This window comes from Acinonyx jubatus, chromosome A2 (genome assembly GCF_027475565.1).
Source record: "Acinonyx jubatus isolate Ajub_Pintada_27869175 chromosome A2, VMU_Ajub_asm_v1.0, whole genome shotgun sequence".
NCBI classification, from domain to species: domain Eukaryota; kingdom Metazoa; phylum Chordata; class Mammalia; order Carnivora; family Felidae; genus Acinonyx; species Acinonyx jubatus.
The window spans coordinates 60,729,141-60,749,445 of NC_069383.1; the positions used below are offsets into that span (position 1 = coordinate 60,729,141).

The following is a 20,305-nucleotide window of genomic DNA, read 5'->3' on the forward strand; positions in this document are numbered from 1 at the left end:
GATAAAAATATCTTCTAAATAGAGTTGTATTCCTGGACACTTCAAATTCCTCTGTGGTTTCTCTAGACCCCTTCTTTTTCTGATCCACTTTTGTGTGCACTGGATCCTTCTAGTCCTCTATGCTGAGTAGCTGGGAAGTCGCTTCTGTTGCATTAACCTCATGTAGCTATTTATTCTTCTGTTTCTTGCTGCCTTCTTGGACTTACACTGCATCAGGGAGTAAACTAATGTCTATGTTCTCAGATTTTTCAGACCCATCTTGGATATCCATTTAGAGTCACTTTCACATAGCCCAGTCCTGGGGGTAAACTGGATTATACTGACCACTCCCTCCTTTTCAGAGACACACAAATGTCTAAGACCTTCTAACTTGACATCCAGCTTCATACTTAGCCCCACCACACACACCCCACCATTAGAAAACGTTATCTAGTATTATGTGTGTGATTTGTCAACAATTCTTCCAAATTTGCCCTGAGTCCCATAGGGCATAGACTTTTGGAATTGTTAACCTTTTATTCTGTTTTTTGCCAGAAACAAAGCTCCTTACTGTGACTCAGAAAAAGAGGGCTGGTGAATAATTGAAGATGCACTGTCATGAAGACCAGTTTCAGTGTGTTTAACTTCATCTTTTTTTTTTAAGTTACTCTCAAGTAAAATTTTTCTACCTACTTAATAATATTTTCACTTTTTACTGATGCTAATGGAATTTTTTTTCTTATTTCCAGAAAAATCCCAAAATAAAATGCACACCATAAGCTATGTCTCCATCAAAAAGATACTGAGTGTTTTTAGCAAGGAATGAGAATTGGACTGGAAAATGGAAAAGTGGGCTGGGTAAATGGGCAACTCAAAAAATTAGTAGGGATGGTTTATGAAGGATAATGGAACTTAGAGATGAGTTCTTATTGCAAAACCTGAATGTAATATATCAGTATTATTTCAGAGAGGTATATGAAGCAGGTCAACAATATTGACCAATCTCCTTTGGGTGGATGAAGTTGCATTTTGGACAAGTACTTCACAACCCAAATATGACAAGGAAATGCATTTTATATTTATTCATTTATTTCACAGAAGAAGAGTGGTATAAGAACCTTTGTTGGCATTTGTTTTCAGTTTGACTTTTGTTTTTTTTCAGCTTTAATATGAACTTCTCTTTTTCAGCAGACTCTGTCCACTTCAGGAGTTTCAGTCCCTGAGGTGCGTAAGCAAAAAAGGTTTTCACATTTGGCCATATAGGTCATTATACATCTTTTCATTGTTATAAAGAACATTTGGGGCTATCTCAGTGACCTACTAATATCAATTTGTTAGTTCATTTTGTCTCATATTCTGATATTTGGAATTGGGGATCTTTATATTTTCTTTTTTTTTAAGTTTATTACTATTATTATTTTATTTACTGTGAGAGAGAGACAGAGAGCAAGTGTTGGAGAGGTAGAGAGAGAGGGAGAGACGGAATCTCAAGCAGGCTCTGCACCATCAGCACAGAGCCTGACACGGGGCTAGAACTCAAACACCACGAGATCACGACCCCAGCCAAAATCAAGAGTCAGAAGCTGACTGATCCACCCAGGCACCCCAGGGAGATTTATATTTTCATGATAGGATTGACTTGAAACTGTTTCAATCTACTTTTGTGACAAACATTAGGAAAGCAAAAAGTTATATGAAACAAATTATACAGAGAAAAATAAAAGTTATTTTGCAAAGAGTTTTGACCTGTGTATAAGAATAGCATCATTCCTATTTGTCATGTTAAAATGTAAATACCTTACAGAAAACCCAAACGATGCAAAGTTCTATACCATTAAAATGTAGTTTTAAGTGATAGTAGATTGAGAAACTCTTGCTCACTTTGAAGTGCCCATCATTTTAAAAAAGAATGTATCTGCATTAATCAGTTAGCATATGACATTATCTAGGAATGTCACTGGAATAAAATATAGTTACAGAAAAAATGACTTCTATTTTGAAAATAAATATAGGTATTCCCATACCATTTATTTTCAGTAAAGTGTTAGCTTTGTCTTTGCCTTAATAAAGGAAAGCCTCCACATTTTTCTGTGACCCTATTCTATTCAGTTGTTTCTATCTTTTTTTAAATGTTTATTTTGAGAGAGAGGGAGGGAGGGAGGGAGGGGCAGAGAGACAGGGAGATGGAGAATCCCAAACAGGCTCTGTGCTGTTAGTGCAAAGCATGACGTGGGGCTCGATCCCACAGATCGTGATGTCATGACCTGAAGTGAAGGCAAGACCCGGATGCCCCTATATTATATTTCCCCTAAATTATTATTTGAATCGGCCTCCTTAGGAAAAATATTATTTATAATATATGAATACTACATAAGGATATGAGTTTCTTTAGAGGAAAGTATAATTGTACAAAAATATAGTAACCACTCTTCCCTACCCACCCCCTGCAAAAAAGTTTTCCAATTAGTGTAGCCTGCTTCATGAGACTTTTAAAACTTTGATTTTGTAACCAGACATATACTTTAAAAGATACTGGAAATATGTTTGAAAAAGTAATGTTTCTAATCTAAGAGAAATATTAAATTGTTTTTGTATTCTTTAAGTCAATTGATACCATTATTATCATGATGGTTATGAAATAGAAATGTTGAATTACAGACTCAAGTGACAAACGTTCTCAGAAAGTTTATCACTTAGTTCAGTTATTTAAGTGTAAGAGAACTGATTTTGTATATATCAGGTGTTTGAGTTTATTTTTGCCTGTGAATATAGGCACTGCATTTGAGATTTAAAATTTTCTCATTAGACTTGATAATTTCCACAGATCTCCCATATTAAACTGTATAATCTGTATCATATAGATAGAATAAATAGACCAAACTGCACTTTTCATAATACACCTTCTCATTTGTTAAAAAAAAAACAAACAATTTCTTCTTCTGTAAAGTTATTAAAAGTCTTCATACATTGCCTTTTATTTTCTGGCAAGATATATTGGTTTATATTAATTTAGACTTTTCACCATTGTCTGAAATCATCATATGAGTTTTTTTCAACTATGTTGTTCCAAAAATTTTCTTAAGCCCATATGTGGATGTTTACACTGGTGAGTGTGTGAACACACACACACACACATACACACACGTATCCCTTTGTTCAACTATCAGAAACAATAGCTTGTTAAGTAATTGTTAGGTTAAGATGTATGTGGGGGAACTTATGGAAGGATATAGACATACCTTAAACATTCAATGTGAAATATGTACATGTATATTTGTTGGCTACACTTTTGATGTAGGTTAAAGGGCTTTTCTGTGAGGCCATATCTCTTGTTTGGAAATTGTATATAGGCTTTCTTACATATATCACAGTCTTATAACCCATGGTAAGTTTCAGTTATCAATTGTTGTGAAGCAAAAGTAAAGCATTCCCTATTTCATGAAAAGATATTCATTTATTTATGAAAATAATTGTCTTCAATTATTTTCAATTTTTTACAGTATAACAAAAATTCAAGGATCTGTAAAGCAATTTGAGTGTAAAATAACTCTTAATATTTTTTAAAGTTTATTTATTTTGAGAGATAGAGCATGAGCAGGGGAGGGGCAGAAAGAGAGAGAGAGGGACAATCCCAAGTAAGTCCCATCCTGTCAGTGCAGAGCCTGACATGGGACTCAATCTCACAACCATGAGATCATGATCTGAGCCGAAATTGAGTCACTCACTTAACTGAATGAGACACTCAGGCACCCCAGTAATTCTCAATTTTTATTAATTTTCAAAGCTTTTACAGTCATTGTGTCTTAATCCAACTGGACCACTCCTTCTACACACACACACACACACACACACACACACACACACACACACATCATGTATTATTGTGGTTCCAAAGAATGCAAGTTATTTTCACAGAAACAACTTATTTTACACTCAGGATTCAATGGTTTGAGTAATAATTAAATCACATGGTTATAATAATAAGATAACAAATTCTACTTGGAGCTGGTATAAACAGATTGGGGGCAGCATAGTAATCACTATGTGGAGCATTTAACTCAGCTGGTTGAAAGACATGATGAGTATGAACAAACAAGAGTGCTACCTCCTTGCTTTTAAACTTTGGCTCAACATGTCCGTGGTGACAGTTACAGAGAGAGGAAATGGAGAGTGAGTGAGGTACGTATGCACACACATACTTTTATAAAGTCACAACCATATACTGGCAAACAGCCCAAAGCAAAAGATTTTGGCATGGGCCTTCTCATTCCTAAATTTCATTGCTTCCAATCAGTATTTCTTGAACAGAAATTTTGTAAGTGGTTTGTACCCAATATGAAATTACCCCAAGATAAAATAGTCACATTGTGTGTGATGTGTGAAAACCAGGACTTGGGGACCAAGTTGTAAATTGTACCTCCGGGTTTTGTTGGTGAGTAGCACCTCTAGGTCGTTTAAGACTAGCTAAGTGCCTATTTTATGCTGGTATCTTTATCCACATTTTCTTAATTTATCATCACAAAAATCTTCTCATTTTATAGATGAACTCAGTGGTGGCTTAGAGATAGCAAATAACTTGCCCAAGTTTGCATGGCAAATAAAATACAAATCTGGGATTGGCCTCCAAGCCCATACTTAGGACTTTTCCCAAAGTAGTTTTAGTTTTTTAATAAGTCCTTACTTAACTAAATTAAGAAAGAAATGAAAATCTTTATAATATATCAATTATTATATCTATGTTTAAAGCTTTCTAACCTTTTTTTTTAAATCAAGACTGCTTTGCTACTCAGCCACAATAAATTTTGCTGCAACTTCCAAGGATTCCTAGTAGATTTAGAGCTTTTGTTATTTTCCGAGTGAATTTGTTTCTCTCGGCAGGGAACGACTCCAGTTTCCCAATAAGGTCACAATAATTAAAAGTGCAGTTCTGCAGCTGTCAGCCTTGCTTTCATGGAACCCATAACCCTTCTAAGCACCAATGAATTTGTTGGCACGTCTGCTTCCACGAGATCTTTTATATTGGGAATATCTAAGTGTTACCTTGGGTTCAAATTCTAGAGCTCCTGGGTAATTTCTGTGGCCTAGCTCCAGTGGCAGAAAGGACTAAGTCTCCCCTAAGGCAGGTAACTGAGAAAGCAAATTCCAGGACTAGCTAGAAGGATGCTGTTGCAACAGTGCACCAGCCCACCCCTTTGTGGCTTTGTACCAATGGAGGTACTTTGCTGCTGCCTGTTTTTCATGCTGAGTTGGACAAAAAGAAGAAAGCCCTGTGCTCGAGGTAATCATCACTTGCTGCTTGTAGTTTGTGAGTGATCGATAACAGCAGGCTCAAGTATTGTGGTAAACATCCCTTTTGTGAAAGTGGTTTTCAGCAATGCACAAATACTCTACCTCTGAGAATCAGCATGATATAAAAAAAATTTTTTTAAAGCACAGGTTTAAAGGGAGGTCTTTTTATTTCATTTATTTCATCTTTCTGTTTTCTGTGAATGGTCCTTTCGGCTTTTTTTGTTGGTTAATTATGGTGATTATTCTTTTGGAATTCTATTACAATGTATTCCCCAGTTAAGATCTGTTGTACTACTTAGAGAGTCTGAGGATCACAAAACACTGAATTCTATATTCAAAATGTCTGCATAGCAAACACAAATGGCTGATATTTGAAAGTCCTGAAATATCAATAACTATATTTTATTTTTTGTAGTCATATTTTCTATATTTTGGGGGATAGAGTAGCTCTTTTCAGGGTTTGAATAATTTCTATTGATTAAAGCAATAATTTTCCAACTCTTTTTATATCTTGGATAATTTATCTGGCAGAACAAAATTTGTCTTGATTATAATAAGGTAATTTATTTTGTTATTTAAAGCCCAAAAACTTAAAAAAAAAAAGCAGAAGGTGAAGTGGTGAGCACTGACCTCTATTACCAGAAATCAATATTATCCTGAATAATGATGCAAAATAAGGTTGGTGAGTTCTTCTTGAAACTTTTCAGTAACTTCAATGCTGGGAGTAATTCTCTTAAATATCACAATAGAGATCTGCCATTCAGAGTTAACCCCCACAACAGGCTAATGAAATTTCTGTGGACAGCAGATCTTTCAAAGATGCAATTGCTTCCCCTTCCTGTCCCTCATATGAAATGAAAGAAGTAAAGATTTTCGTAGTGGAAATAGGAAAAAGCATCCAACTATCATTCTCTGAGCTTATGCTGCTTAACTAAAGCATAGTGGATATTTCATGGAGATTGCTCTACAATTTGGAAATAAAGATGAAACAAATGAGTACAATAAAATGATAACTCTGGGGAAAAAGTAAATGCTTATGAGTTTCTCCTGTTTACAATTTTTGGCCTTGAGTAATTCCACGCATTCTACCCACTAGACATATTTCCCTTAACCAAAGAAACCGTTTGGTTTCTTTGGGGTGTGTGTATGAGTTCGTGTGTGTGTGTGTGTGTGTGTGTGTGTGTGTGTGTGCTTAAACAAATGTTTACTATTTTAGCATTATCTGGATTATATAATAAAATTCACATGCAGGTGGAGGTACTGAGGATTTTTCTATTGTTGTATACCTCTTTCTTATAATTTTAGTTTTCAAAAATAAAATCTTAGTTGAACACTCAGTGTAGGATTTACATTTTTTTTTATATCTTACAAAGGTTACTATAAAGCATTTGTTTCATCTACTCCAGTTTACTCAGAAAGATGACTCCCTGGAGAGACCTGAAGCTACTTAATCAACTGCTTTTTGCTAGTTGGAGGGTCTTACCAGCAATGGAATTTCCCCAGCTATGTGCATGGCTAAGAATAAAATCAAGTTAATAGATAATTTGGTAGTTCTTTACAGACATACACTTACATGTATTCAATTTCCAGCATTATGTATATAAATAGTTTGGTCACAAATATCCAGTTCCAATATGACTAACCAAGTTAAATTTTATTTAATTCTTGTAACCTAAGAATTTTAGGAATTAAATGTAAAATAACAATTGTTGGATTGTATGTCAGAATACAAGGTATTTAAGGTATGATAAGATATTAGATATATAAGATATTAGGTATATAAGTATCTTCTACACTATAGATTTTTATAGAGTATTTTATAGAGCATTGTATGTTTTACATATCTGTATGCAAGCATCCAGAAAGAAATTATTCCCATACCTACCTCAGTATTTTATTTTTGAACTCCTAATATAAGTTATGGATTTTCAACTGTAATCACTGAGACTTGCTTATTTAATATACTTAATGTAACTAAGTGTAATTTTTCATACATATATGCACTTGGAAATAGAACAAACACTTTGCATAATACTAATGAGCACCCTAATGAGACAGCCACACTTTCTTATTCATAATAACTTTCATTTATTGAACACATATTCTAATATAAGCACAATGTTAGGAATTTGTGTGTTTTCTATTAAATTTTGCACAACTCTGAGGAATATGTATTGCTAACTCCATTTTGAATAAGAGTTAAGTGCTCCAAGGTTACATAACATTTAAGTAACAGAGATGGGATTCAGCTCAGGCTTTCTGACTCCAAACCTCATCCTATAATCCACTCTTACTATGCATTATACTCTTAACTCTCTAGGGACAAAATTGTAATTTGTAAGTTTAGAAAGAATGATCTATCTTTAAAAAAAATCAATATTTTTGCCAGAAATTATGCTTATGTGAAAGTACATCGTTTTCCAAAGAATGTGAATTTCAGGAATCCTATTACACCATCCATTTTTAGCCCCACAAAAAATATATTCAGATTTTACACCATGAAATTGCAAGGTAAATGGACTGTATGGATTAGCATATATTTTGGTCTGAGAAATTTTCTGATCCATCTGGCCCTAATATAGTTAAAAAGAGCTTTACTTGTAAGTCCAGTTAAAATATGTTCCAAAATTACAGAAATTGAAATGATGCTCTAAGAAACAAATATAGGGACTAGAAAATATGTGTCACTCAAATATTTAAGCATACATGGCAGACATTGATTTTTGATCAGAACAACTTTTCACTCCAAGCTTAGACATGGCCCAAGAATCCCTCTTAATACAATACTATTAAAACATTAGAAATTGTTTGACTCTTGATTCATCTATTTCTCCATTCATTTATCCTGACTTTTGTCAGACACTGATTGAGGATCTGATCTTGAACAGTGAAGCAAACCAACCACTTTTTCTTCTGAAGCCTTGACTAAAAGTGGGGATAGACCAGCATTAAACTAATTAAACAGAACACATTTCAGGTTGTAATAAATTATATATTATATGTGTATATAATATGCATATATATGTATATAATATATATGTATAATGTGTATATATACATATATATGTATAATACATATTATATATGTATGTATAATATGTATGTATACACATATGTATAATATATATGTATAATATATATGAATATAATATGTAATATATATACTTTTATGTGTAAATATATTTTTATTTCTATAAAAGGAGGCTAAAGGGAATAGAGAAGCCAATTTAACATTTGAACAGAAACCTGAAATAAGTGAGGAACATGCCCAAAAGAAAGCTTTGCAGCAGAGGGAAGAATGATGGCCAAAGCTCTGAATTAAGAGCTTACTTGTGATCAAAGCATAATGAGGAGGTGGGGATAGCTGGAATGGAGTGAAATAGGACGAGTGTGGCTGTTGTATACAGAATTGACTGTAGGGAGACAAAGATGGAAGCAGATTGATCCCTTAGTTGATGATTACAATAATCCAGGTAAAGAAGATGGCAGAGGCTTAAGATATGTAATGTTGGAAGTGGTGAGTAATCATCCAGTTTGGGATTTATTTTCAATGAGAGTAGGCAGGAAATTCAAGAAAAAATAGTTTTGGATATTTGAGGACTAATGTGTGTTTTAGACACACATGGACAGATAGAAAGGGCATTTGTATGTAGGAAGTAAAGTTTAAGGGAGAAATCTGAACAGGAACTATAAATTTAGAAGTCTTCCTCATAAAATTGAAATTCAAAGCCTTGGGATTTAATGAAGTTGCCTAGGGAGTGAGTGTAGATAGTGAAGATGAGCCATTCAAGGAAGAGGTTAAGTGTTATGGACCCTAAACCTGGGAGGGAGAATCAAAGAAAGAGACTCTGAGGAAGCAATTAGTGAAGTAGGAAGAGAGCAAAGAGTAAGAGAAAGACGTGTCCAGAAGCCCAAGTGAGGCAAGTGTTCAGGAGGCAGGAAGAGATCAGTCTTCTCAAATGCTGCTAAAAAGTGGAAAAGATGAAGCTGATCAATAGGTGTGGTAATGAGAAGGTCATTGGTGATTTTAAGAAGAGCAGATTTGGTTGATTAACGGTGATAAAATTCATTGGGTTGGGTTGAAGAGAGAGTGGGGGTGGGGGTGGGATAGAAACAGGAAGCAGCCAACTCCACAAAATGTTTCCACTATGATGAACAAAGGAATTAGCTGGGATGGAATGTGTGTTTTAACTTTAATGCCATCCTTGATATAAATAGCAGCTTAAAAGTCCGTCATGTCTTCATTTTCAGTATTGCTTGCATGTATAAGCCTTGTTTTTAGTGCTCAGTAACAAATTTCTTAAATTGTAAGTCCATATTATTTATTCCTACCATTCCTTATGAAAATAATTTGTCTTACTGGTCCTTGATAACTTCTGGTGAAGAGTCCTGATTGGGCACATAGGGGGAATACCATCTGGCTTTCTTTAAGTGATAATTAATTTCTTTAAGATAATTAAAGAAAATAATATTTCTTCTTGTGCCTGTATCATGTGGACTGTTGCAAGCAACAGATTTCTTAGTAGTCATTAAGATACTCCAAATTAGGAGCATGGGCCCAAGTCTGTAGCCAATAAAGTCTTCTTTGTGTTCCCCTTTTTATTAAAACAATATTCTTATAAAAGATTGTCTCCTTACAGGAAAGACAAGCAACAGTGAAAAAGGAAAAAGGTGGTTCCCAACAGTCAAATAAAGTGACTGACAAAAACAAAATGCAAAGAGCCAACTCCGTGACCGTGGATGGCCAAGGCCTACAGGTAGGACTTTTCTGATCAAATTTTAGTGGCTTTCATATTTGTTCCTTCTATGCTCTTACAGGCACATATGTCCAGCTGTCAACACATTTATTTAATGTGCAATTAGCTCAGCAGAGGACTTCAGAAAGATCTTTGTTAATTTATCAAGATGACGGTTTTATATTTGATTGACAGAGTGACACTCTGATTATATTAATCTCTTACGACATTATCTGCATTTGAAACTAAATGGTAAGAGATCTTTTGCAATTCCATAGGTTTTGCAAATCATTACTAAATGTACCATTTGTTACAGGCATACACGTTATTTATTTACAAGTTTACTTTCTCCATATATGTTTATACATTTGGAAGAATCATTTTGGTGGCAAAAAAAATGTTTAGGAAAAAAATAAAATGAATTTCATGTGTGTGGATATTTTTATTGCTAAGAAATAATAACATAAAGGGTTTTTATGATTTATTGATATATTCCTTTAGTTTTAATTCAAAATTAAAACTCCATATATATTTCTAGTTTGAATAAACACAGGTAACTCAAAATCTGTTTTTAGCACCCTAGTATCTCGGACATCAGCAGTAAGATTACTTTCAACCTACATTTTTAGACATCCTAGAGATTGTGTGGATTGTATTTATTTGCCTTTATTTTTCACTCCAACCAACACGTGAAGTTGGCTAGATCTTTGTGACATTGTACATTCATTTTTTTTTTGCTTTTTTACCTATATATTTCTCTCTTCTAATTTTCATTTCCTTTTCTTACAACAATATGCTTCAAGTTTCATGTTCTCCAAAAAAAATTACCAACCACTTACCAAACAAAAATATATTTTGTCACATTCTTGCCTTCAATATACAGAACTTTGTATCTTCACTTTTCATTAATTATTTTACCTATGATATTATGGATTATGTGTTTTATATTTCCCTATATTGGAAGCACAGTTCAGAGCACATAGTAGTTGCCTAAATGCACGTTTCTTCATTATTTTGAAGATCTCATTAAAAATTTAATAATAATTGCTTAAATACCAATAACCAGATTGCTGATTTGTTTTTGATCTAATAAAACACATTGTGAACAGAAATTTTTTAAGTGTTATTAAACTCAAATATAAAAAGAAGAAATTCTAAATGATGAAATTGTTACATTGGTTAGAAGTTTAAAAATTAAAAGAGTAAAATTAAAAGAGTATTAAAAGAGTACTAAAAGAGTAAATCAGGATCTACACTTTTTGGTAGTCATCTTTATATGTGTAGCAACCTCATTGAAAGACTCAAATATGAAGTCTGTCTACTTGGATAGAAAAAAAAAACTTAAGTTATCCTATTAAATTTTTGTGAAAAATATCAACATTTACAAATCTAATACACCAGCTGCAAATGTTGATTAATTACATCTTCAGTCATTCTGGGTTCCAGTGATGAAAATATCAGAATGGAGAATTAATTTAAAAATCAAGTACATTTCACACATGGCTAGATACATACTTCTCAACATGAAAGTTAAACGTGCACCATTTGTCAAACAGTATACGGTAGACACGGTGATAATATCTTACACCGACTAAGTAAGTGAATCTTCTCAATAAACATATGAGATAACGATCCTTAATTTTCTCAATAAACATATAATGCATATCATCATTATTATCATGACTTTCAAAATGAGGATACTGATGTTCAAAGGCAAAGTTATTTCCAGGGCCTCCCACTTAGTCAGTGGTAAAGCCAAAGTTTGATAAGGACAGTCTGACTCAGAGTTTATGTGTTTTACTCCTAAGATACCTGGCCTCCTTGGTTAACAAAGTTTAACAGGTATATAAATGCTAACTTCTTGACCAACTTGTTCTGACTACCTGCCTTTCTCTGTGGACATATTGCATCTCACAAAACAGATAATAACTTTTCTAAATTTTCTTTAGAGTGTGAATTTATCAGGTAAAGTTGTTAGTCAGGACAGGGTAGACACCAGCCTTATAAAACAGGAGTAAATAAATACCTTAATTATTGTCATCATGATTTTTTTGAATTTTAAATGTTGGTATATAAGTCATGTGCAATAGTCTTTCACCTCAGCAGTATGGACTAAAATTAATACACATGGGTATTCACATAATTTGGGGGGAAATAGAAAAAAATGAAAGAATAAATTATTGGATAGCTAATGTAAAGTAGAAAAATAAACTTTGTTGTGAGAATCAACTTAAAAATAATAACATGGTTATTCTTTATCAGGAAAGATAAAAAGATATGCCAGAAAGTTAATTTTTCTGTGAGTTTAAAAAAATGTGTATCATGAAAAAGCATTGAGTTGCAGGCCAGTTTGCAGAGAAGTCCATGACAGAAGAGATCTACCCTGCTTAAAGAAGACTATTAATCATAGTTAAGCACATTCATCTTACTTCTTTCCAGCTAACCAGCATAATGATCAGGATTATTATTTCTAATTAGAGGAAGTAATAGATCATGTATAACCTTAGGATGAGTCTCATTAATTAACCCGGGTCCTAGGGGACTTCAAATAGAGGTGGTTAGGCACTCTGTCTTTGTCATCACTCATACCATAGGTTTACACTTAATACATATGATCGAATGTAATTGAAACTACAATTTCTAACACGCACGAGATGTAAAAATGCAGTATTCGCATGTGAACAAATAGGTGAAACAGAACCATGGTTTAAACTGTATTCAACTGAAGTTTCCTTGTCCCTAATTATTGTCTGAGAAGAATTTCCAAATTAAAGGGTCACTTGAGAACCAAAAAGTCCAGTTTGTGATAGTCAACACTAGAAAGAACAGGGAACCTTTATATTTAAACATGTAAAACTGAGCCAGTGCCATGCCCTGCCACAGTGCTTCTCCCTGTCCCTACTATCTTTCTTATTTGCAGTATCTCATTCTTTTAATTACCAAGACTGTAAACATATATATATATATATATATATATATATATATACATATATATATACACACACACACATACACACACATCCATGTGTAGTATAAATGACTTTAATAGTGTGTGTATACAATTAATTTCCCGTTATTTGATTGGAGTGTGTGTGTGTGTGTGTGTGTGTGTGTGTGTGTGTGCGCGCGCGCGCGCGCACGCACCCCTTGACTACTTTAGGAACCTCAAGCCACTTGGCTCTTCCATAATTAGCTCTTCATTGTCATTTTAACTCCCTAAGTCCAGAATTATTACTCTACACTTTAAGTAATGCAACAACCTTTAAACTGAGTTCCTGTTCCCATAGTTGTAATGTGCTAGCTTATCAATAATATGGAAAAAATGGAGCTCCATATGAAGTGTCAGGACTGAGAGTTAGAATTGTCTCTAATATTAAGTAACATGGCCAGATTTGGCCTCATTAAAGTGTGATATTTGAGTAAAGACTTAGGTGAGGTCTTTAGTCTGTGGATATCCAGCGGATGGGCAGCCCTAAGGCAAGTGCATGCCTGGCAAGTTCTAGAATCAACAAGAACAACTGCCTGGTTGGAGCAGTGTGAGCAACATGGAAACTGGTGAAGACTACTTTAGAGAAGCAAGAGGAGCTAGACGTACAGAGCCCCCAAGGCCTGTATAAGAATTCTGACTTTCCCTCTGAGAGAGATGGAAAAATAGAACATGATCTTGACTTAACTGTTGAAAGGCTTACTCTTGTTGAGAATGTTAGGGACCAAAGAGTCTAGGTTGGAGATTTTAACTAGGTATTTAGGGTTTGTAGGATAAAGGTATGTCCAGAGTAGAGCAGGAGAGGTGAAGAGATGGATTCTCCATATATTTTGAAGACACAGGCAACAGGATATGCTGATAGATGTGTGTAGGGTTTATTACAAAGTAGAAATTAGGTACATCTTTAAGATGATTGGCCCATTCACCTGAAATGATGGAGTTGCCAGTGACTGACATGGAGAAGGGTCTGGGTCAATAGGTTTTAGACAGAAATTTCTGATACTGTTGGACATCTAAGTGGAGATGTTAAGTCGGCAGGCAAATAAGTGAATCTAGAATTCAGAGCAGAGGATAGATACACATTTGGAAGTGAAAGTCATATTGATGGTACTTAAAACCATTAATATGAAATGAGATTACCAAGAGGGAGAATAGACAGAGAAAGGAGTCATTAAACTGGGACCCAAAACCAGTCTGAGTCAAGTCATGCCCTTTAATATTTACTATATGGAATGACCCCATTATGTGAGTAAGATTTCATGGGATTAGCTCTCTTCTCTATAGAGAAGAATCCAGTATAAACTTTCACATCCTGGAATGCCCTTTATCCAATTTATAACCATTCTTCAAGATTTCAGTTATCTTGAGCATTTCCTCCCTTTGTAAATATTGTCTTTGTTATACCATATTTCCTACTGTATTGTATCTTCAAAACTTGTCTGAAAAGCCCAGGGTTCTGTAGAGAGATGCCTCAAGCACAATGGTGGGACAATGGAAGGCTGAGGATAGGGTCAGGGTTCTTCTGAGCTTCAAACAGAGCAACTGGCTTTTCACCTGTCTTATCTATTCTTCCACTTAAGATTACTGCAAATGCTATAGAAATATTTACTTCCAAGAACAAATCAGTTTAGGCTGACAATTTTTTTATGTATGTATATTTTGGTTTTCCCTCCCCTTCCACAAAAGTTTGTTAGAAAAGGGTACAATATTTTAGGATGGTAGTAAATCAGTATGTAAAATAACTTGGGGCACCTGGGTGGTTCAGTCACTTAAGCATCTGACTTTGGCTCAGGTCATGATCTCCCAGTTCTTGGGTTCGAGCCCCACATCACACTCTGTGCTGACACCTCAGAGCCTGGTTCAGATTCTGTGTCTCCCTCTCTCTCTGTCCCACCCCTCGCTCACTCTCTCTCTGTCAAAAATGAATAAACATTAAAAAAATTAAAGAATTAAAATAACTGAATTTTACATCTTTAAAATTTTGTATGAAATAAAAATTGAAAATTCATGACATTAAAAACTATATTAGATATAGTTCAAAGAGAATTAGTAAACTAAAGATTGATATATTAGTGCTATCTAATTCTTGGATTCCATTCAGGTTTTACCAGTTGTCCAGTAATGGCTTTTATAACAAAAGCAGCTAGTACAGAATTATGTTAACTTCCCATTTTTGACAGACAGTTGTGTTATGTTCATGTTCTTGTGTAAAGGCAAATCTAAAGTAAACAAGAGTGATAAAATATCTTATCAACTTAGTCTCAATTGGTTCAGGAAAAAATGTTATTTGAATAGTGCTTTTAATTTTTCTGTAAATTTGAAATTATTTTAAAGTATAAAAATAAAAATATCACTTCAAAATATATAAAATTACTGTAAGATATTTCCATAAAACTTTATTCATCAAAATCAGATGTATTGAGTTTCAGAAACAAAGAAAAACTTTGTTTTCTTTTAATCTGCTTAAATTATTTTAAGTATATATGATTTACATTTCAATACAAATTAGTTCCTCTAGTATGAATTCTGAATTTGGTAAGTTAGTTCTTACCTGATATTGACCTCCCAGGAAAATAAAATGTGGAATCAAATAGATCGGATTAAGTAATTAAAATATCACATCTAGTAATACCTGTATTTTTTTCCTCATTTCATACTCTTCAAGTTACAAAAGGATTAACTGATAATGAGTATCCCCATTCTCAATAAGGAGAATAACGTAATATAGAATAAAATAAGATACAGATTCTCTTCAAGAATTTTGATATCAAATCTCTGTTCTTCACTTAGGGTCTAGAAATATTAACAAGTTTGATGAAGTATGAAGTTTCTATGCCTGGTTCCATCTATATTCAATTCTGTGCCCTTGTGGATCTTTCATACCAGTGACAATTAGGTTCTGCAGCACATAATGGAGAAAGAACAAAAACAAGAACGAATAAAACATTACAATGGTTTAGAGAAGTTAACCATCAATTTTTCTTTACTGTAAATAAAGTCTAGAAGGAGGATCTCCAGAAGTATGGCTAATAAGACAGTTCCACATTTTTATCAGGGCTGGTTCTATCTTTCCTGTCCTCCATCTGTGGCATCATCAAGGTCACCTCATTAGCAAAGATGGCTGCTGGTCCTTAGAATATCACATTTCATGCTGGCATCCAGAGGAAGATGACTAGAAGCTGTTACGCTTCCTTTCTAAAGAGCATATCTTGAGTTTCCACAAAACACTTCTGTATCAGTCGCCTTGGGCTGCTGTAATGAAGTATCATAGATGGGTGGCTTAAATAAGAGACATTTATTTATCACAGTTCTAAAGGCTGGACAGTTCAAGATCAGGGTGACAAGTTATATTTCATTCTGAGGGTTCTTTTCTTGGCTTATTGGTGGCTGCCATCTCCCTTTGTCCTCATGTTACCTCTTTGTGTGTGCAGAGGCAGGGGTAGATCTTCCTTTTTTAAGGGTACTAGTCCCATCATGAAGCTCCCACTCTCATCTAACCTTCCTTGCATCCCAAAGGTTCTCTCTCCAAATACCACCACACTGTGGGGTAGGGCTTCAACATAAAATTGGGGGAAACACAATTCAATCCATAGCAACTTCTAATTATAGACGAAACATAGACACATTTTTTTCTACTTAGACTATTTATTTGCATGCTTATATGGCAAGATACCAAAAGTTACACCTTGCTAAAACTCTTCAAAAGAAATACGTATTTAAATTCTGCAAACAGCAGCAATAGTTTCCAAGGTACAGGTATGATGGGAAGGGCCAGTCTTTCAAAATTTTGCCCAGGGCTCTTTCGATAAAGATGAAGAGAAGTAGAAGTAAATGACAGTGGCAGTCTTTGACAGTAAGATGCTGCTCCTTCTTCCAGGAGTATTAGTGCACAAAGTAGTTGTTATTTTTAACATGTCAGACCTGAAAATGATCATGCTGGACTATAGTTTTGGTGCTCTCAAATTTAGGAATACTATCTTTGGTCTTCTGGCCCCCAAATTTACTCTGGTGGGTTGGTATTCTTATAGTAACAAAGTGTAGCCAGATGTTAAAGCTTTTTGAATAGGGGCTTGAAAAACATGCTAGATTTGCTTAAAACCTTGACCTTTCCAGTGTAACACCATTAAATGATCCCTTCACACCAGTGTCTTTGTGGTGCTGGTGTTTAATCACATATTATCCCTTAAATGTAGATTGTGTTACGTCAGGAGTTTATCTAACATCATTATCAAAGAAGCTGTGTTCCAAGGTGCCTGGGTGGCTCAGTCGTTAAGCGGCCGACTTCGGCTCAGGTCATGATCTCGCGGTCCGTGAGTTCAAGCCCCGCGTCGGGCTCTGTGCTGACAGCTCAGAGCCTGGAGCCTGTTTCAGATTCTGTGTCTCCCTCTTTCACTGACCCTCCCCCATTCATGCTCTGTCTCTCTCTGTCTCAAAAATAAATAAATGTTAAAAAAAAAAAAAAAAAAGAAGCCGTGTTCCACAGTGCCAGGTAACTGATAAATAGGTATCTCAAGTTTTCAGTATTTTATTTGTATTTAGTCTTATTTCATAAGCCTACTTTGTGATACGAATATATACGAGGAAAAGACTGCTAAGTGATTTTATTCTTCCTGTATTTCCATTTGGCATATTTGACTTTTGTGCTTACAGAGCATCCCCATTCTTCTAAATTTGTTCTTTATCTCAATTATCTTCTATTTTCTAATCCATTTGACCTATTTATCCATTTACCCACCTCTAAAAATAACATCTACATTTTTTTTTGTATTGTGAGATCCTATAGACTGTATTCTAGTGGGATATTTATTTGATGGTAATAATGTGCACCTTAGAACACAGTTGTCCTATAGCTTGCTACTAACCTTTATTTGATAGATGGTTATGATGCCTTTAAATGTTCCATTATACATGTATTTCTGAAAGGCATTCAAAAATATTTAAAAATACATTGTAAATATTTGACCCAGTGTGAATTTAATATAATCTAATTTATTTTAATAGAACTGTAAGCTGAATGTTGAGTTTGGAGAAGATCATCTTAATGAGTGTTTGGGTTCAGACTTAATGTTGTGCTTGAAAACCTTTATTTACCTTGAGATTCTCACCCTTATTTAAAAATAAGGAGTAACAATTCAAATTAGGCGCAAAAATAAAAATCCACATCTGTTACCATTACTTTTTTTGAATGTGCAAACTTCAGGAGTTCTTTCTAATTCTCTAATAGGATAAAAAATAAAGGAAATTGAATATGTCTTTAGATAAAGTTGTGTTTGTGTAGTTTCTTTATTCTAGCTTTTAAATGAGGGGAGAAGGGCACACACGGCAACCTAGGAGGCACTGTCTATATGTTAATTGATTGAACACATTTGCTACAGGAAAGTTACTACAAATCCACTTTATATGTCTTATCTCCTACCTAGATTACAACCAAACCAGGAACAAGGAACCCTTGTCCTCTTTACAGAGGAAAGCAAAACAGAGACAGATACAATAGATGAAAGTGACAAGTTGAGTAAGAGTAGAAGAATTAAGAATATTATACTCAGCCTTCTGTAACTAATGTGAAGATTTTAACATTTTTCCAGTGCCTATAATCACTGGAAAAATTACAGTTCACTTAAGATTGGAGGAAAGTGTATTAGAAGAATATTTTAATTTCTGTTGTTTGAACAAAAAGGAAGAAAGGATATCATATGGTAAAATGGTTGTTTTTTAAGTGTCTCATTACATATCTTAGAATACTTTCTGAGATAGAAAAAAAAAACATAGCAATAAAGGATAGCCTGAATCTACTTTCAGAAAGTAAACTGATCAAGAACTTTTCAGTTTAATATCAAGAGGGCTCCAGTAGTTGCATATTTTGTTACTAAATATTTTTTGTCAAACTGTATTTAGACAGAATTTTTATAGTGGTAGGTTGAATAGGAACACATGCATTTAACAGTCTACCTATTAACATTGAAGTCAGGCAAAATGCAAGAATTCTTCCTTACCATCCTATCAAAAAACAGCTTTACCCCCTTCACACCAATAAAGTGCTATCATTTTATTTGATTTATTTCTCTTCATGGTATGTTTTACTGCTAACTACATATTTGTTTGCTTATTGTCTATGTCTCGACTAGAATATAAGCTGCACTAGGACAGGCAATATTTTCTTGTTCAACCAAGAAATCAGTATCAGTATATAGCAGGAGCACAGTCAGTTTGCGGATTCCTGGCTAGCAAACAGACTTGATTCACTGGTCTTCTACTCCCCAGGCAGGGAAAGAAAACATTGAGGAAAAATTGTGTACAGGGGAGCAGTTAGGCTGAAGGAGACCTCAAATCATCTTACTGAGATTCTAGTTGGCAAGAGATTGGGTAGATGGATTCCATACATGCCACAAACCTCTACAGGAGCTGTCATCTATAAAGTCAGGGCTGTCTATAATTTAATCCCTTTATTTTCTTCTAATCGTTTTCCTCCCACTATCTTCTGTTTCATTCTGTCTGGTTTACTCACTGTCCTGCAAATTGTACCTTTTGTTTTCATCTCATGGCTATTCAATCACCATTCTTTTTTCATAGCTACCTTCCTCTCTGCCCTATACCTAGCTGGACCCTACCTGTCTCTGTGGTGTGGATATGCCTGTTTGATATAGTAAAAACATAGGGTTCAATTGAGTTGTTAAACAGATCTATCTCTCCACCCAAATTACAGAACTGAAGAGCCATATTCTTAAAATTGCTAATTGGTATTTCATGAAATAGAAATTACAAGGGTCCTTTCCATACATAATGCGAATAATTTGACCATCTATCCAAATTTCTTCTAGATTACTCCTGTTCCTGGTACTCATCCACTTCTAGTTTTTGTGAACCCCAAAAGTGGTGGGAAACAAGGAGAAAGGTATGTTTTTAAAAATCAGGTTCCTTTTCTATGTCATATGTATGTAGAAGATAAACTAGAATTGGAGTGTAAAGATACTTTATTTACTTTTATCTATTTTTAATTTTTTTAATGTTTATTCATTTTTGAGAGAGAGAAGGACAGAGTATGAGCGGGGGAAGGGCAGAGAGAGAGGGAGACACAGAATCTGAAGCATTCTCCAGGCTGTGAGCTGTCAGCAGAGAGCCTGATGCGGGGCTAGAACCCACGAACCGTGAGATCATGACCTGAGCTGAAGTCGAACGCTTAACGGACCATGCCACCCAAGTACCCCATAGAATTACAGTGTAAAGACATTTTAAAGCATTATTCACTATGGTTTGCGAATTTTAATGTGAAATAAATAATTCTAGAGTCAATGTGTATCGATATGATCTCTCCTTA

At 34.5% G+C, this 20,305-nt stretch overlaps 1 protein-coding gene across 13 annotated transcripts in view; it reads left to right on the plus strand.

Moving 5' to 3' along the window:
• Positions 1 to 20,305, plus strand: part of DGKB (diacylglycerol kinase beta) — a 788,048-nt gene that overhangs the window by 320,986 nt on the left and 446,757 nt on the right. For 7 of the 13 annotated variants that reach the window (XM_053218395.1, XM_053218393.1, XM_053218397.1 and 4 more), the window contains 3 exons: positions 1,168 to 1,203; positions 9,909 to 10,025; positions 19,809 to 19,882. In XM_053218395.1, coding sequence (XP_053074370.1) covers positions 1,168 to 1,203; positions 9,909 to 10,025; positions 19,809 to 19,882 — 227 coding nt within the window. The remainder of the gene's footprint in view (positions 1 to 1,167; positions 1,204 to 9,908; positions 10,026 to 19,808; positions 19,883 to 20,305) is intronic. The other 6 variants (XM_053218396.1, XM_027071990.2, XM_027071992.2 and 3 more) reach the window with 2 other exon arrangements.